At 30.9% G+C, this 14,138-nt stretch overlaps 1 protein-coding gene and 1 pseudogene across 1 annotated transcript; both read left to right on the top strand.

Annotated features, from left to right (window-relative positions):
• The first annotated feature begins 2,227 nt into the window (after positions 1–2,227).
• On the top strand, positions 2,228–4,101 carry LOC145126459 (callose synthase 10-like; annotated as a pseudogene).
• An 861-nt stretch (positions 4,102–4,962) lies between these two features.
• LOC145125369 (NAD-dependent malic enzyme, mitochondrial-like) lies at positions 4,963–10,233 on the top strand. The gene is made up of 20 exons (XM_079060828.1): positions 4,963–5,186; positions 5,491–5,587; positions 5,673–5,791; positions 5,881–6,048; positions 6,162–6,290; positions 6,388–6,448; positions 6,551–6,654; positions 6,741–6,824; positions 7,390–7,496; positions 7,582–7,693; positions 7,794–7,907; positions 8,202–8,267; positions 8,375–8,447; positions 8,565–8,651; positions 8,860–8,914; positions 9,130–9,201; positions 9,281–9,343; positions 9,409–9,523; positions 9,619–9,849; positions 10,114–10,233. Exons 1-19 carry the CDS (start codon positions 5,031–5,033, stop codon positions 9,691–9,693), a joined length of 1,857 nt encoding a protein of 618 aa, XP_078916954.1. The 5' UTR covers positions 4,963–5,030; the 3' UTR covers positions 9,694–9,849; positions 10,114–10,233.
• The last annotated feature ends 3,905 nt before the right edge of the window (positions 10,234–14,138 follow it).

Genomic DNA, 14,138 nt, shown 5'->3' with positions numbered 1-14,138 from the left:
GTTCATAATAAAACTTTAAAAGAAAAGATTGAGAGCTTTTTCAATATTTTTGTTTATGTGACTCACTAATTCTGCTTATATTTTATTATTATTTTTTTTGTAAAAATTGTTTATTTATAATCGGTTGAAAACGTATAAGACCAACTATATTTTAGTTTTACTTTTTTCTTGTAAAAATTGTGGCACGTTAACTTTCCACTTACTCACATTTCACTTAGCAAAAGCCAAGAAATAATTATCTTTCACTTTTATTTTTTAAAAATAAAAATATTTAATTTTAAAGTTTATAATTCAGAAAATTAATAGAGTTAATTAAAAATGATTAATAAATACAAAAATTAATGAAAATAGAAATACTTCATTACTTAAAATAAAAAGTACATACAAAGCAACCAATATTTTAAAAAAAATACCTAGAAACAACCAAGATTAAAAAAACAACAAAGATTAAATAAAAAACAACCAAGATTTAAAAAAACACAAAAAAAAAAAAAACGAAACAATCTAGGGAAATATTTTTTCATGATCTTCTCATTCGCCTTCAAAATTAGCTCGGGCCATGTCCCGAAAGATAATCAGTTTTTTGCACCTAGAAATTCATATCTTCAATTTCTTTCCTTTCCTTGTGCTCTTTTTTATTTGGGCAAGTTTTTCTTTGTCAAATGTCAAACGTTCAACGAAATGCAGATTGTATTTATCAAATATCTCCGTCATTTTATGCACTCCATTTACTTTGTTGTTGAAATCTTATGCATTGGAAGAAGACATCTACCCCTTCATTTTTTCTATGTCGCTACCCATCGGTTTGACAATTTCTTCTAGCTCGAGCTCGTCTTCAACATTGAAATCTATCCTGACACGAGCATCGGAAAAAGTTATGTATCCACTGGAGCCTGTTTTTGTTCTTTTTGATTGTTCTCCTCCTATTAGGAAGTCGACTTCATATTTTCTCCATCTTGGACTAGAAGTTAACAATTTTCAAGGCTCGTTAAAGTTGAACATCTTTCTCTTTTCCTCGTGAAACAAATGCAAAGCCTCTTGAAGAATTTCTTCATCTCCTTGACAATTTCTCCTTTGGGTTTTTAGGTTGTTGTACAACATGTTTATCTTCGAAACATTTTTCACCATTTCTCGAAATTTTGAATTAAGTTGGTGTTTGGTACGGTAGTCATCACCTTCACCCAACTGCTTGCGAAATCTTTCAAGATTGCGGAGCCAGAAATGTTCATACCCTTGTGCATTTCCGTAGATTAAATCCTGTAAAATGTCAACCCAAGATTGTGTCAACACTAGCTCTTCTTGCGGAGTCCATGCTTGAGGCTTGGACTTTTCTTCTCTTTCACCAATTGATTTCCTTTGTTGTGTGGTGGGGGTTGAGTTTTCCCATATAATTTATTCTTCAACTACTAGAAAATAACCCTTTAATGACACGCAAACCATGACACACACGAGTTTACGATACACAAAAACGTGTGCCCTAAAAATAATGTCATCTCTCCCAAATTTTGAAGGATTTAGGATACACATTTTTGCGTGCCCTAAAATTATTGTCACAACAAAGAAAAAAAACACGGAGGGCACCTTGCATAAAATGTGTGTCGTGTAAGGATGTCGCTTTATAATTTTTTAATAACGCGCGGCCATGCTTCCTGATAAGCAACTAGGGCTTTTTTTCACAGTTCATTCCACACAAATGGCGAACATATCCACCGAAGAAGAATGACCAGCGTTTCACTCTTGTTTCCCTAACTTTTTCTCACAATTCACTCTTCTTACTCTTAGAGACGGTTCCCCCATCAAACGATCTAGCTTCAATTTTGTTTTAATCAAAGCAATCTAGTGTTCTGTTTCCACCTACAACCAACTCTCACCACCATTGAAATTCCCCGATTCCCAAACCCTAATTTTTATCGACAACATCGTCGTCTACAACAATGTCACCAAAAACATTAGTAAGTTATCAGTTCCAGCTCCATAGTTGGAGACCGTTTCATCTCCCTTCCATACTAAAAAAAAACCCAAGAAAAGTCCAAAACATCATCAACAATAAACCGACATCTTCTGCTAAACCTCACAAACTACCTTGCCTCTCCAATCGAGCAACCTCGTTCTCTATTGAAAACCTCGATATGTCCAAGTTATCATTATTTGACGATGATGGTTCCCGATTGCATGTGAAATTGAAGCTTCAAAAGAATCCATTTGATGGATAAGAAGAGGCGAAGACATGGATCAAGGTGTGCTTCTACATCACAAGTGAGTCACTTCTGTGGTCATTTTTCCTGAAATTCTCAATTCTTGTTCTCTTTTCAATAGCATGGGAATCTTTGGGGGTTTTAGTTTATGTTCACTTCATTAAGATGTCATTCAAGCAGTCGCAAGGAAAAAAATATGAAAGTTGATAGTTTGTTACTCTTGTTTTTAAACATATCATTGTTTTTTTTCTTATAACACATAATTGTGATTTTGTGGGTTTAAATAAAGATCATGTTTAGACCAATAAGTATTTAGCACCAGATTAACATCATTTGAAGGAGATTGTAGCCAATGTTATGACTTTTATTGTGAATTTTGGATGAAGGCTGAAGAAAAGACAATTCCATGTTGTCTGATTGATATTAAAGCTAATGTCACCAGTTGTATATCTATCCATACCTCTGTTTTACCCCTCAGTTATGATTATATTATATTATATTATGCCTATTATTTCTCACTTATTTTACTTTCAGGGTTGAAAAAATCTTTCGTGAGATCAACAATAGTATGTCAAATGGGTCACTCCTTGTGACTTTAGATTTTAAAAAGCTTCCTTTGGTGCAGTCAATGTTTATTGTATGGGAGGGAATATCTGGTAAACTACTTTGTCTATAATCCTTCTTTTATTATAACTTTCTACAATCTTGCTTTGCTTTTTCTAATGGAGCTCTTGTTTTGTAGATGACAGTTCTAACACTCTATGTTTTCTTGTATGGGAAGGCATATCTGGTAAACTATTTACAATTACATAGAGTTTCCAATTTCAAAATTTCTTAACCTGCAAAAATAATTATATATGATATATGGTATTTTTATATTTCAGGCTTTCTCAGGACTTGATGAGGGGATTAGTAGTAGATCTAGAATATTGGGTAATACTGTTGCATTCAGTGCAATTTTGAATACTTAGTTCTTAGTCCAAATTGGCGTATTTACTGCAGTTCCAATGGTTATGGGTTTCATACTTGAACTTGGACAACTCAAGGTTTGTTCACATTCACTTGACAGATATATCAAATATCACTGATACTTGTAGATTATTTTTAAAATTGATTTTGCAGGCCATTTTCAGTTTCACTACAATGCAACTTCAGTTATGCTCTGTATTCTTCACGTTCTCATTAGGAACTAGAACTCATTATTTTGGAAGAACAATCTTACATGGTGGTGCTAAGTACAGAGCAACTAGTAGAGGTTTTGTTGTACAACATATAAAATTTGCTGATAACTACAGGCTCTACTCAAGAAGTCATTTTGTGAAGGCGTAAGTATTATTTTATTTATTTATATAATATAATGTTTGTTAGTTTACATTAATAAGTAATAATAATGATAATAAGTGATTGTTTGTGTTGTGAAACTGAAACAGGCTGGTAATGACATTGCTTCGTATAGTTTATATTGGTTATGGGTACACTAAAGGAGGTAGTGTTTCGTATGTTCTGCTGACACTGAGCAGTTGGTTTCTTGTGGTTTCATGGCTGTTTGTACCGTATATCTTCAACCCATCTGGCTTCAAATGGCAGAAGTATGCTTCCAGTTATTTTATTTTCTTTTTCCAAATTCATGAATCTATCTTATAAGATTTTGATGATTGGGATGTGATGTGAACAGAGTTGTGGAAGATTCTGATGATTGGACTAATTGGCTTATGTATAAAGGTGGAGTTGGAGTGAAAGGAGACAATAGTTGGGAATCCTGGTGGGATGAAGACATGTACATATCCAAACAATCAGAGGGCGTGTACTTGAAACTATCTTGAGCTTGAGCTTGAGGTTCTCCCAACCCAACCTTACTCATCCCAAACAAGCCACCTCCACCTCTCCTAATCCTCCAAAGGCTTAACTCTAAAAAAATGTTAGAAATAGGGGATGAACATATTGTTTGGATTCTCTGAAAGTCGTGATTCATTATCAAATTGAAGTATTTCGATGGTACAGATCGAACACTCAATTGGATGAAACTCAGAGATACGAAATCAGAGAATGTATGTGCAAATGTTCTTCAAGAAGATGTATCAGAAAAAATGACCAAAAACAGCTATATGATTCCTATATGAAAACTGTCATCAAAACTACCAAACCTGTCATTAAACGGATCTCAGGGAAAAAGGGTCAACTTTCTAAAAAATTGGATTTTTTATGCATTTTTTAATATAGCAACATAACCCAAATAAAAAAAATTTGTGCTGATCTGGCAGCTCGACCCCAGCCAGTGGCTCTGCCCCTTGGACCCCGCTCTCAGGGGCGCTGCCCCCGGACCCCCGTTCGTTTAGAGGTTTCGCCCCTAAATAACAGTGTATTTTGAATCTTGAAAAACTTGAACAAGTGTGCACTCCTACATCATCCTAACTTGTTCAATATTCAACAAGATCACTTTTGATCAACAAATTTTAACCTATTACACTTAAATAATATTGATAATATTAAATCACCAACAAAAAATTCCTCAAACTACAAAAATATATAAGGTTGAAAATCTCTATTGTTATTCTTATTATAGATAAAGGATTACATTTATTGAGGATAACAATCATGCAAAAGACCAGGGGTTAATTGGTATTTATCAAGACTTAAAGGCGATGCCTGTAGTTAAGCCTAACCCCAGGGTGGTCTATGTAAGTTGCCAAAGCGAAACTGTTGGTAATCATAACCGATTTAACTTCCACAAATAGCAAGTTCAATACAGGCATTTCTCTTTCTTTATCATCTAGGGCGCAATTGGAGTGCAAATTTCTGTAAATCTACTCATTCTTTCTGATTTTTAAAGAAACAATGTCGAATTTCTCTCGCCAAGTTCGGCTATCGTCGTCTCTGATTAGAGGCATACAGTACAGAATTTCAAGATCATTCACTACAATCGAATGCCATAGACCAACCATTCTTCATAAGAAAGGTGTCGATATTCTTCACAACCCATGGTTCAACAAGGTACATCAATGAATTGAATCAAATGTCACTTTTTGTGCAATGTCGTTTATAATTTCTCTTACAAACTCGGTAACGTTGTCCAAAAAGTGTGTGGGAAGATTCCCCTTTTTGCTCTTCAATTTATGCGTCTCATTTCCATCAAAAAATTCACAATTCTGCCCTCATGAGGAATTATGAACGATTAGCCAATCAAATATAACATAGTTATTGAATAATGAGTCGGTTTGAAAAGAATGAATTATTATGATCGCGTTCCATTAATTAACAAATAATCAGGATTAAACTTGACAACTTTGATTAACAGGGAACAGCATTCTCCATGACTGAAAGAGATCGTCTAGAACTACGTGGACTTCTACCTCCAAACATCATGACTGATGAACAACAAATTGAACGCTTCAGTAAGTTAATACCTTCATTTATTTTGCTTGCTACCAAATATAATAAGCATAACATGTCGCTAACCTATCTTTATAAAATTTACAGTGACGGAGCTGAAGAAGCTTGAGATGAATGCAAGAGATGGTCCTTCAGACACAATCAGTTTGGCAAAGTGGCGAATACTTAACAGACTACATGATAGAAATGAAACTATGTACTATAAGGTGAGTGATTCTTGTAAAAAAAACTCTTTAAGGTAGTTTACTTTTGGTGTTAACCATGAACATTGTATTTTGTATCTATGTTATGACAGCTTCTAATGGCCAATATCAAGGAGTATGCCCCAATAGTGTACACTCCAACAGTAGGACTTGTTTGTCAGAAATACAGTGGATTATTTAGAAGACCAAGGGGGATGTATTTCAGTGCTCTTGATCGTGGAGAAATGATGTCAATGGTTTATAATTGGCCTGCTGAACAGGTACTCTACTTTTAAATAAATGATACGGTTTGATTATTATTATTTATTTTTAAATTATTAGATATATAGATACTTCGGTGTTTGTGTTGAGAAGGTTTTTAACATTTTTGTAGGTTGATATGATTGTTGTTACTGATGGAAGCAGAATCATGGGTCTTGGTGATCTAGGAGTTCAGGGTATTGGAATTGCAATTGGGAAGTTGGATTTATATGTTGCTGCAGCTGGAATAAATCCTCAGAGAGTAATGTTAATTTGCACATTATCCATCTCAGTATATACATATTTCTAAAAAATTTCACATGCAAACTTATATCTTTTTTCCTTTTTTATCGTAACAGGTGCTTCCTATCATGATTGATGTTGGAACCAACAATGAGAACCTTCTAGAAAATCCCTTGTGTAACTTTTTTTCTTCTCTTCTAACATATATATTATGCTATTTTTTTTCAAACTTTATTAAGTAAATTATTTTCTTTATGATGATAGTATTTTTTTTTCTAGATTTAGGATTGCAAGAACGTCGTCTTGAAGGTGAGGAATATCTTTCCATTGTTGATGAACTTATGGAGGCTGTGTTCAATCGTTGGCCCCATGTGATAGTTCAGGTATCATTTTTTCCAGGTTTTTACCATTTTATTGGTGAATATTCCATGTAGATTCTTATCGCTTATGAGGTGTGATTCTATTTTAGTTTGAAGATTTTCAAAGCAAGTGGGCCTCAACGTTATTGCATCGCTACAGAAATACCTACAGAATGTTCAACGACGATGTCCAGGTAAAGCACTTTTTGGTGATAATTAATGAAGGATTGTGCTATAAGTACCCCTTAACCAATTTTACCACCCCCCCCCCCCCCGACATCAATCAAATCAATTTTTTACTTTTGATTTGACATTATTATTATTATTATTATTATTATTATTTCCTTTTTGTTTTTGATTTTTTTCCTTTTATTTTATATTTTAATATTATTACTATTAAATTCGGATGACATTTTAAAATTCGGTAAACATTATAAATTCGCACGACATTATAAAATTCGAACGACTTTTTTGTCCGTAATTAAAAAATATAAAAAAAATATTTAAAAACCGATTTTATATAGCCGTTTGAATTTATAATGTCTTCCGAATGTTAAAATTTTGTGCGAAATTTATAATAATAATAATAATAATAATTAAAAAAGAATTAAAAACAACAAAAAAACAAAAAAAAAACAACAAAAGACAAAAAATCAAATCAAGGGGGGTGGAATTGGAAAAGGAAGGGGGGTACTTATAGAAAACCCCTTAATGAATTGATTGTTCCTTAGTAAATGACCTTTCTACCCTTGTGTTTAGGGAACAGCCGGAGTTGTAGTCGCTGGTCTTCTGGGAGCTGTAAGAGCACAAGAAAAGATGATGATCGACTTTCCAAAACAAAATATCGTTGTTGCTGGTGCTGGAAGGTATATATACTATTTATTTATTAATACAAAAATAAAATGTTTATTATTAAATAAGATAATGATTTATAAGTGCTGAAAACTGCAGTGCAGGAGTTGGGGTTGTGAAAGCAGCGAGGAGAACAATGGCAAGAATGTTGGGAGATAGTAAAGCTGCTTACGATAGTGCACGAAGTCAGTTCTGGGTAGTTGATGTTAATGTATGTATGTATATATTGATATTCATTACAACTGTTTTATTAAATTTGGTTATTACTTATTACCATTTACATCTTCCTATTTTTTGGTGAAATAAATCAGGGTTTAATCACAGAAGAGCGTGCAGGCATTGATAATGAACTCAAACCATTTGCACGAAAGATCAATGAAACCAAGCGTAGAGGCTTGAGGGAAGGAGCAACTCTTGTAGAAGTGGTGTGTTGACTTTATACGGTTTGACTATTTTTTTTTTTTTTTTTTTATAGTAAATTACATTTTTTGTCCATAGCTGATCTTTTTTTTTCAATGTTGTCCCAAAAGGTTTTCTCATTTTACTTGGAACAGGTAGTAAAAATGTTACAAGAACCTCAAATAAGGACCAAAATTGCCTTATGGGACCAAAATTAAGAAGAATCAGTTATACTTTGGGACCAAAATGTAATTTACTATTTTTTTTTATTAACTTTTTTGCATGTACTGATTATATTGGATATTATATGTATTAATCAGGTGCAGGAGGTAAAGCCTGATGTACTCCTTGGGTTGTCTGGAGTTGGTGGCTTGTTTTCTAAAGAGGTATAATTTTTTTATATTTATTTAGTAAAACACATTGTATTCTATAATTTCATGTTATTTATCTTGTACACTTGTAATTGAACTAATTTCTTAATCTTTGTTTCTAGGTATTAGAAGCGTTTAGAGGTTCAACTTCAACCAGACCAGCAATATTTGCATTGTCAAATCCCACAATGAATGGTATAATTGACTTAAATGCAGAAAGAAACGAATTAATAAAGAAAGTCAAAAGAAATGAGACTTTCCCTACTTTTTACAGTTTTCTCAAGTGTGCTTAATTATTTTGTTGTATGACAGCTGAATGCACCCCTGAAGAAGCATTTTCTGTTGTGGGAAAACACATTATTTTTGCTAGTGGGAGCCCATTTCAGAATGTTGATCTTGGTTTGTCTTCAAACTTTCTTCTGATTTTATATACATATGTGAGTCAGTCTTATTTACCAAAATGTTGATTCAAAATTTTCTGGTTAGATATAAAAATAAATACATGCTTTAACATTAAATATGAAAATGCTCCATTAAATTCTTATCTCATCTTAACTTTGTTCTAGTATCTCGTCTTTTATCCCTACTTTTGGACTTTTTTTTACAGGAAGTGGAGACATTGGCTATTGCAACCAGGGAAACAATATGTATCTTTTTCCTGGGTCAGTTCTTATCTTATGAGAATGAGGAGGGCATTTAAGTCTTTTTACACAAACAAAAGATCAAGAGCCGTAGATCTCTGTCCCACATTTTTTGGCAATTTTTGTCCCATTGACATCAATCCTGATCCAAATCCAAACACAGTATAACCTATGTAACAAAAGTGCCTGAGAGAATTTTTATTTTTTAATTATTTTGAGTAAATCTTGATTTGCAGTATTGGCCTTGGTACTCTTCTATCGGGTGCTAGAATAATCTCAGATGGCATGTTACAGGCTGCAGCTGAGTGGTAATTTTGTAATTTATAAAACTAGAAAACCGATTATTATTGTTTTTCATAACTTTTTGGTATCTTATATAAACCACAGCCTAGCTGAATGTATGAAAGAGGATGAGGTTGTGAATGGGATGATATACCCTCCAATATCCCGGTAAATATCAATATAATATTGTTTCTTATGAATTTAAAATAAAATGTGTATGACATGTCATCCAGCATACGAGAGATAACAAAATCAGTAGCTGCTGCTGTCATTAGTGAAGCAATAGAAGAGGATTTAGCAGAAGGATACCGTGGAATGAACTCTCGTGATCTCCAAAGGCTAAATAAGGTAATTATTTTATAAAGATTTATGAGAATGACCTAATTAAATTATGATGATTAGGATAACTATATATATTATTATTATTATTATTATTTTTGCAGGAGGAAATTCTTGTGCATGTGGAGAACAATATGTGGAGGCCTGATTACCCGAAATTGATCTACAAGGATGATTAAAATCTGTAGCTTTTTATCTATCCACAGAAAGGAAATAAAAAAAGGCCAATGTTGACCATTTTTGTGTCATTGGTTTAGGTCCCATGCAAAAGATGCATTAATGAAAAGAGCCTAATTGGAAATCAACAAAATAGGAATCAAATTCCTTAGGGAATGGTAATGGAATGAAGCATTTCTATTAGGAATTTTGAGCAAATGTGCTCAATAATAACTAACACCTTTGAAAAATATGTCTATCTTTCCAATGTCCTTGTTTTACTTAGGAAACTTGCCCTAATTTATGGAACAAAAACAAAGATGTACATATTTTTCAGGTGATGTTACCGAGCACATATATATTTTTTACAGACAATGTATACGTTGTTTTCAGCATATTTAATTTTCATTTCTATTTTGAGATCAATATTCTTTTTGATGTAGTAAAAGGAGGGGATTTAAATTCGCAATCTTCAAGGAACTGGAGACTGGCTTTTGATTCAATTTAGAGATGGGTGTTAGCATGTTTAATGTAAAACTCATATAAAATTAAAGATTATTGTTGTTGGGAATCCCTTTTTAATTGCCTTTGAATTTTGAAATAAAGCACTTCTTATTTCATTATGAATTGTTATTATTTTGATTTAAAATGTCAAACGTGATCCAAAATAAGAGAGTAAAGTGTGTTAAAAGTCAACCTTTTTTTGTATATTCAACTATCATGTACCTCTCAGTTGTAAAAAACTGTTTGTTTAATACTTATTTTTTTTTCCTTAGTCCAACATTCGTAATGTTGGTTTGTCGGTATGTTTGTAGTGGCAGATCCCACTACCACCTGCTTCTCGAAAAGAAAAACAATTTGAAATATTTTTGTTCGAGTGAAACTTGTAGGACGCCACCACCACAATTTTGAAAAAAAATAAAAGTAGGTTTGGATTAACTATTAAGAAGCTCCAGCCTCACAAAAAAGTCGGAAGAAAAGAGAAATACAAAGATGTATTATCTTTAGTACTAAAGACATAATTGGTTATCAAAGTTCGGTTATCAAAGTTCTAGTCATTTAACTTATTTTGGCGGATTAACCAAAAAGCTAACTATTAATTGGAAGTTCCTTGCTAAGTAAAAAATTGACCAATAAAAAATAAGACAAAATTTCAAAAATGATTGCTATTGTTTTTCATTTTATGTGGTTAAGATCCAAACATTGAAAAACTTGCAGATTTGATCATTTTAACCTAGTTTTGTTGTAGATTTGGTCTCTTTCTAAACTAAACAAATTATTATACCTTTCTATCTTATTTTTAATAACTTATTTAATATTTTAAAGATATTTAATAAATATTAAAAAGAAACGAGCCCACTATCTCTCCCCCTCCTCCTCCAGACCCTACCACCATCTCTTTCTTCTTTCGAGCATCTATTTTCTAATTGTAGGTATCCACACAAACCTAAACTATAAGTTGATGAACCCAAAAAATAGGGATGAGCAGCGGAACTTGGTAACCGTTTTTAGAACCGGAACTGTCTCGAAACCGTCTTAAGCAGTTTCGGTTTCGGTTTTCATTTTACAAAACCACTACCCTCTGGGTATCCGCCGGAACTGGTATATATATATATATATATATATATATATATATATATATATATATATATATATATATATATAGAAGTTCAATAAAGAACCATTATTAATCAAGAAACCAAGTAACCAATCCAAAACGTCGAAATTTAAAGCGATCAACGGCAAAATGAAGGTTTGTAGACTTTTACAATGGAGCACATGCACCGGATTATAACAAAACTCACTTCCTTTTTTTCATTTAAAATTTTTTTAGGCTATGTTTTTTATCGAAAAAAAATTGAATATACCGTTATTCACGATTTTTCGTTCTCTTTCCATAGAGATCCATAATAATATATAAAAAACGAAAATCTTTTTTCGAAAAAAACCCACTTCATTTTCTTTGTTGAAAAGTTAAATTCTATTTTTTTATAGAAAAAAAAATTAATAAATATATCAAAATTCATACTTTTTGGTACTTTTTAAACATAGATTCATATTCATGTTTAAAAAAAACGATATTTCAGTTCAGATGCACATTGTGAACCTTCTCAGATTCATAGTGTGCATAATAGTGTGAATTTTTCACATTGTGAATGTTAAAAATTGAAATATTTACAGTTTAGATTCATAGTGTGAATCTACACTGATCGAAGTTTTTTTTTTTTTAGTCCGGTGTTGATGTTTATTAATAGAGTACAAAAAATTAATGTTTTTGGTATAATTAGTTTTTTTTTTATAAAAGTAAACTTAAATATTGAAAAAACTAATAAAATGAAGTGGATTTTTTTCGAAAAAAAAAATTCGTTTTTTATATATAATCATTGATCTCTATGGAAAGAAGACGAAAAATCGAGAATAACGGTATATTCGGTTTTTTTTTTCGATAAAAAATGTGGTCTAAAAAAAATTTTAAACGAAAAAAAATAAATATAATATATGACTTAATGTTATTTATAGTTGTTGTTATTGTTAATTAATTTTTTAAAATTTATTTGCTTAATGTTTTAATTTTTATCATTATGATTATTTAAAATATCAAACATTGTTTTTTGATTTTAAAGATAACAATATAATCATTTATATAGATTTATTTTTAACTATTGTTATTGTAAGTTATTTTTAGCTACTTATTTGAAAATTTTTAACGACTATAAAAACATCTTTAGGAAATATTTTAGTTAAATTGAAATTACAATTTAGTTTTTGCATTTATCACTTTTAACTATTTACACAACATTCTTTGGTTTTTAAGTGGAACTGAAATTTATATTTAAGTTGACATTGTAATGTTATATTTAAAATAACAATTTAAGTATTTTGTCCAAACTGTTCAAAAGTTGTAGCTTTAAACTGATGATAGTTTACATACAACAACATATTAAATCTAATAAATTAAATATAATATGTTAAAAGTTAAAGACATAACTTTATAAGTAGAAGTAAGATATTATTTTAAAATTGAAATTTAGTATATTTATAATTACACTTTACGTTTGATATTTATTTAACCTTATTAACCAACTTATAATCATTATTAAAAAAAACACTACAATTAATCACTTTTAACTATTTACGAAATATTCTTTGGGTTGTTTAAATTAAACTAAAATTTATATTTAAGTTGACCATGTAATGTTATATTCAAATTAATAATTTAAGTATTTTATATACAAATTGTTCCAAAACTGTATCTTTAAAATGATAATGGTTTACATCCAACAATATATTAAAACTAATAAATTAAGTATAATATGTTAAAAGTTAAAAAAAATCACTTAATAAGTAGAAGTAAATATATATTTGTAATATTGAAATTTAGTTTATATGTGATTACAGTTTAGGTTTGATATTTATTTAACCTTATTAACCAACTTATAATTATTATTAGAAAGAAATTGAGAAGTCATGGGAGTTTCAAATGAATGTGGTGAAAGGAAAAATACATGGGAGTTTCAAATTAATGTGGTGAAAGGAAAAATGCTTCCTTTGTAATATAGTATGATATGATGATATGATATGATATAGATATAGATAATCATTATTAGAAAGAAATTGAAAAGTCATGTGAATTTCAAATTAATGTGGTGAAAGAAAAATATTCTTCCTTTATAAGTATATATATATATATATATATATATATATATATATATATATATATCATAATCACATACTTTATACAATATCTTGAATAACAACATTTAAAATTGTAGAATTTTGAGTAATTTGTTTTGAACCTTTAAATATGCATGTGTAAATTTCACTTTGAATTTAAACTATCTACGTTTAAAATGAATTTGTAGATAGTAGACATAATGTACTATTATATTCAATTTAAATTCTAACTCATATAAATATTGGTTTGGCTATGAACTTCAATTCTTTGAATTTTTTATATTAAAAGTATGAATTTAAAATACATGAAATCAGTAGAGTTTATTTATAGGTTTCAAGTACCCTGCACATATTTTTTCTTCATGTTATTCAAGCTACTGATATTTTACAATCTTCATTTTTAATACGTTGTGAATTATGTATTGTGACAACCCGAAACTTTGTCCGTTTCCGTTACGCGAGTTTCGTTAATAAAATTTCGAAGTTGTTAACTTTTCCGTCAAACTTTTTGGTTTAGAAAATAATCTAGTTATATTTAATTAAACTATTTACGAGTTGGAACCAAAAATCGCGCGGAAACCCGAATATCTCGAAAAACCAAGCATTTGCGGTCTAAATGAGATTACGACCGTAAACTCGTTTACGACCGTAAACCTGTTTACGGTCAGTGAAGAGTGGACCCCCAACTACACCCCTATAAATACGATGCCTCCACCTTCATTAGAACATTTCTGGCCAAAAACTCTCTCCTTCTCTCTCTAAGAATCTTAACCGTAAACACTCAAAACGCCTT

This window comes from Lactuca virosa, chromosome 7 (genome assembly GCF_052849685.1).
Source record: "Lactuca virosa cultivar CGN04683 chromosome 7, Lactuca_virosa_CGN04683_v6, whole genome shotgun sequence".
Classification (NCBI taxonomy): Eukaryota; Viridiplantae; Streptophyta; class Magnoliopsida; order Asterales; family Asteraceae; genus Lactuca; species Lactuca virosa.
Note: the sequence above shows the minus strand (reverse complement) of the source record. Positions and strands in the feature narration are given on the sequence as shown.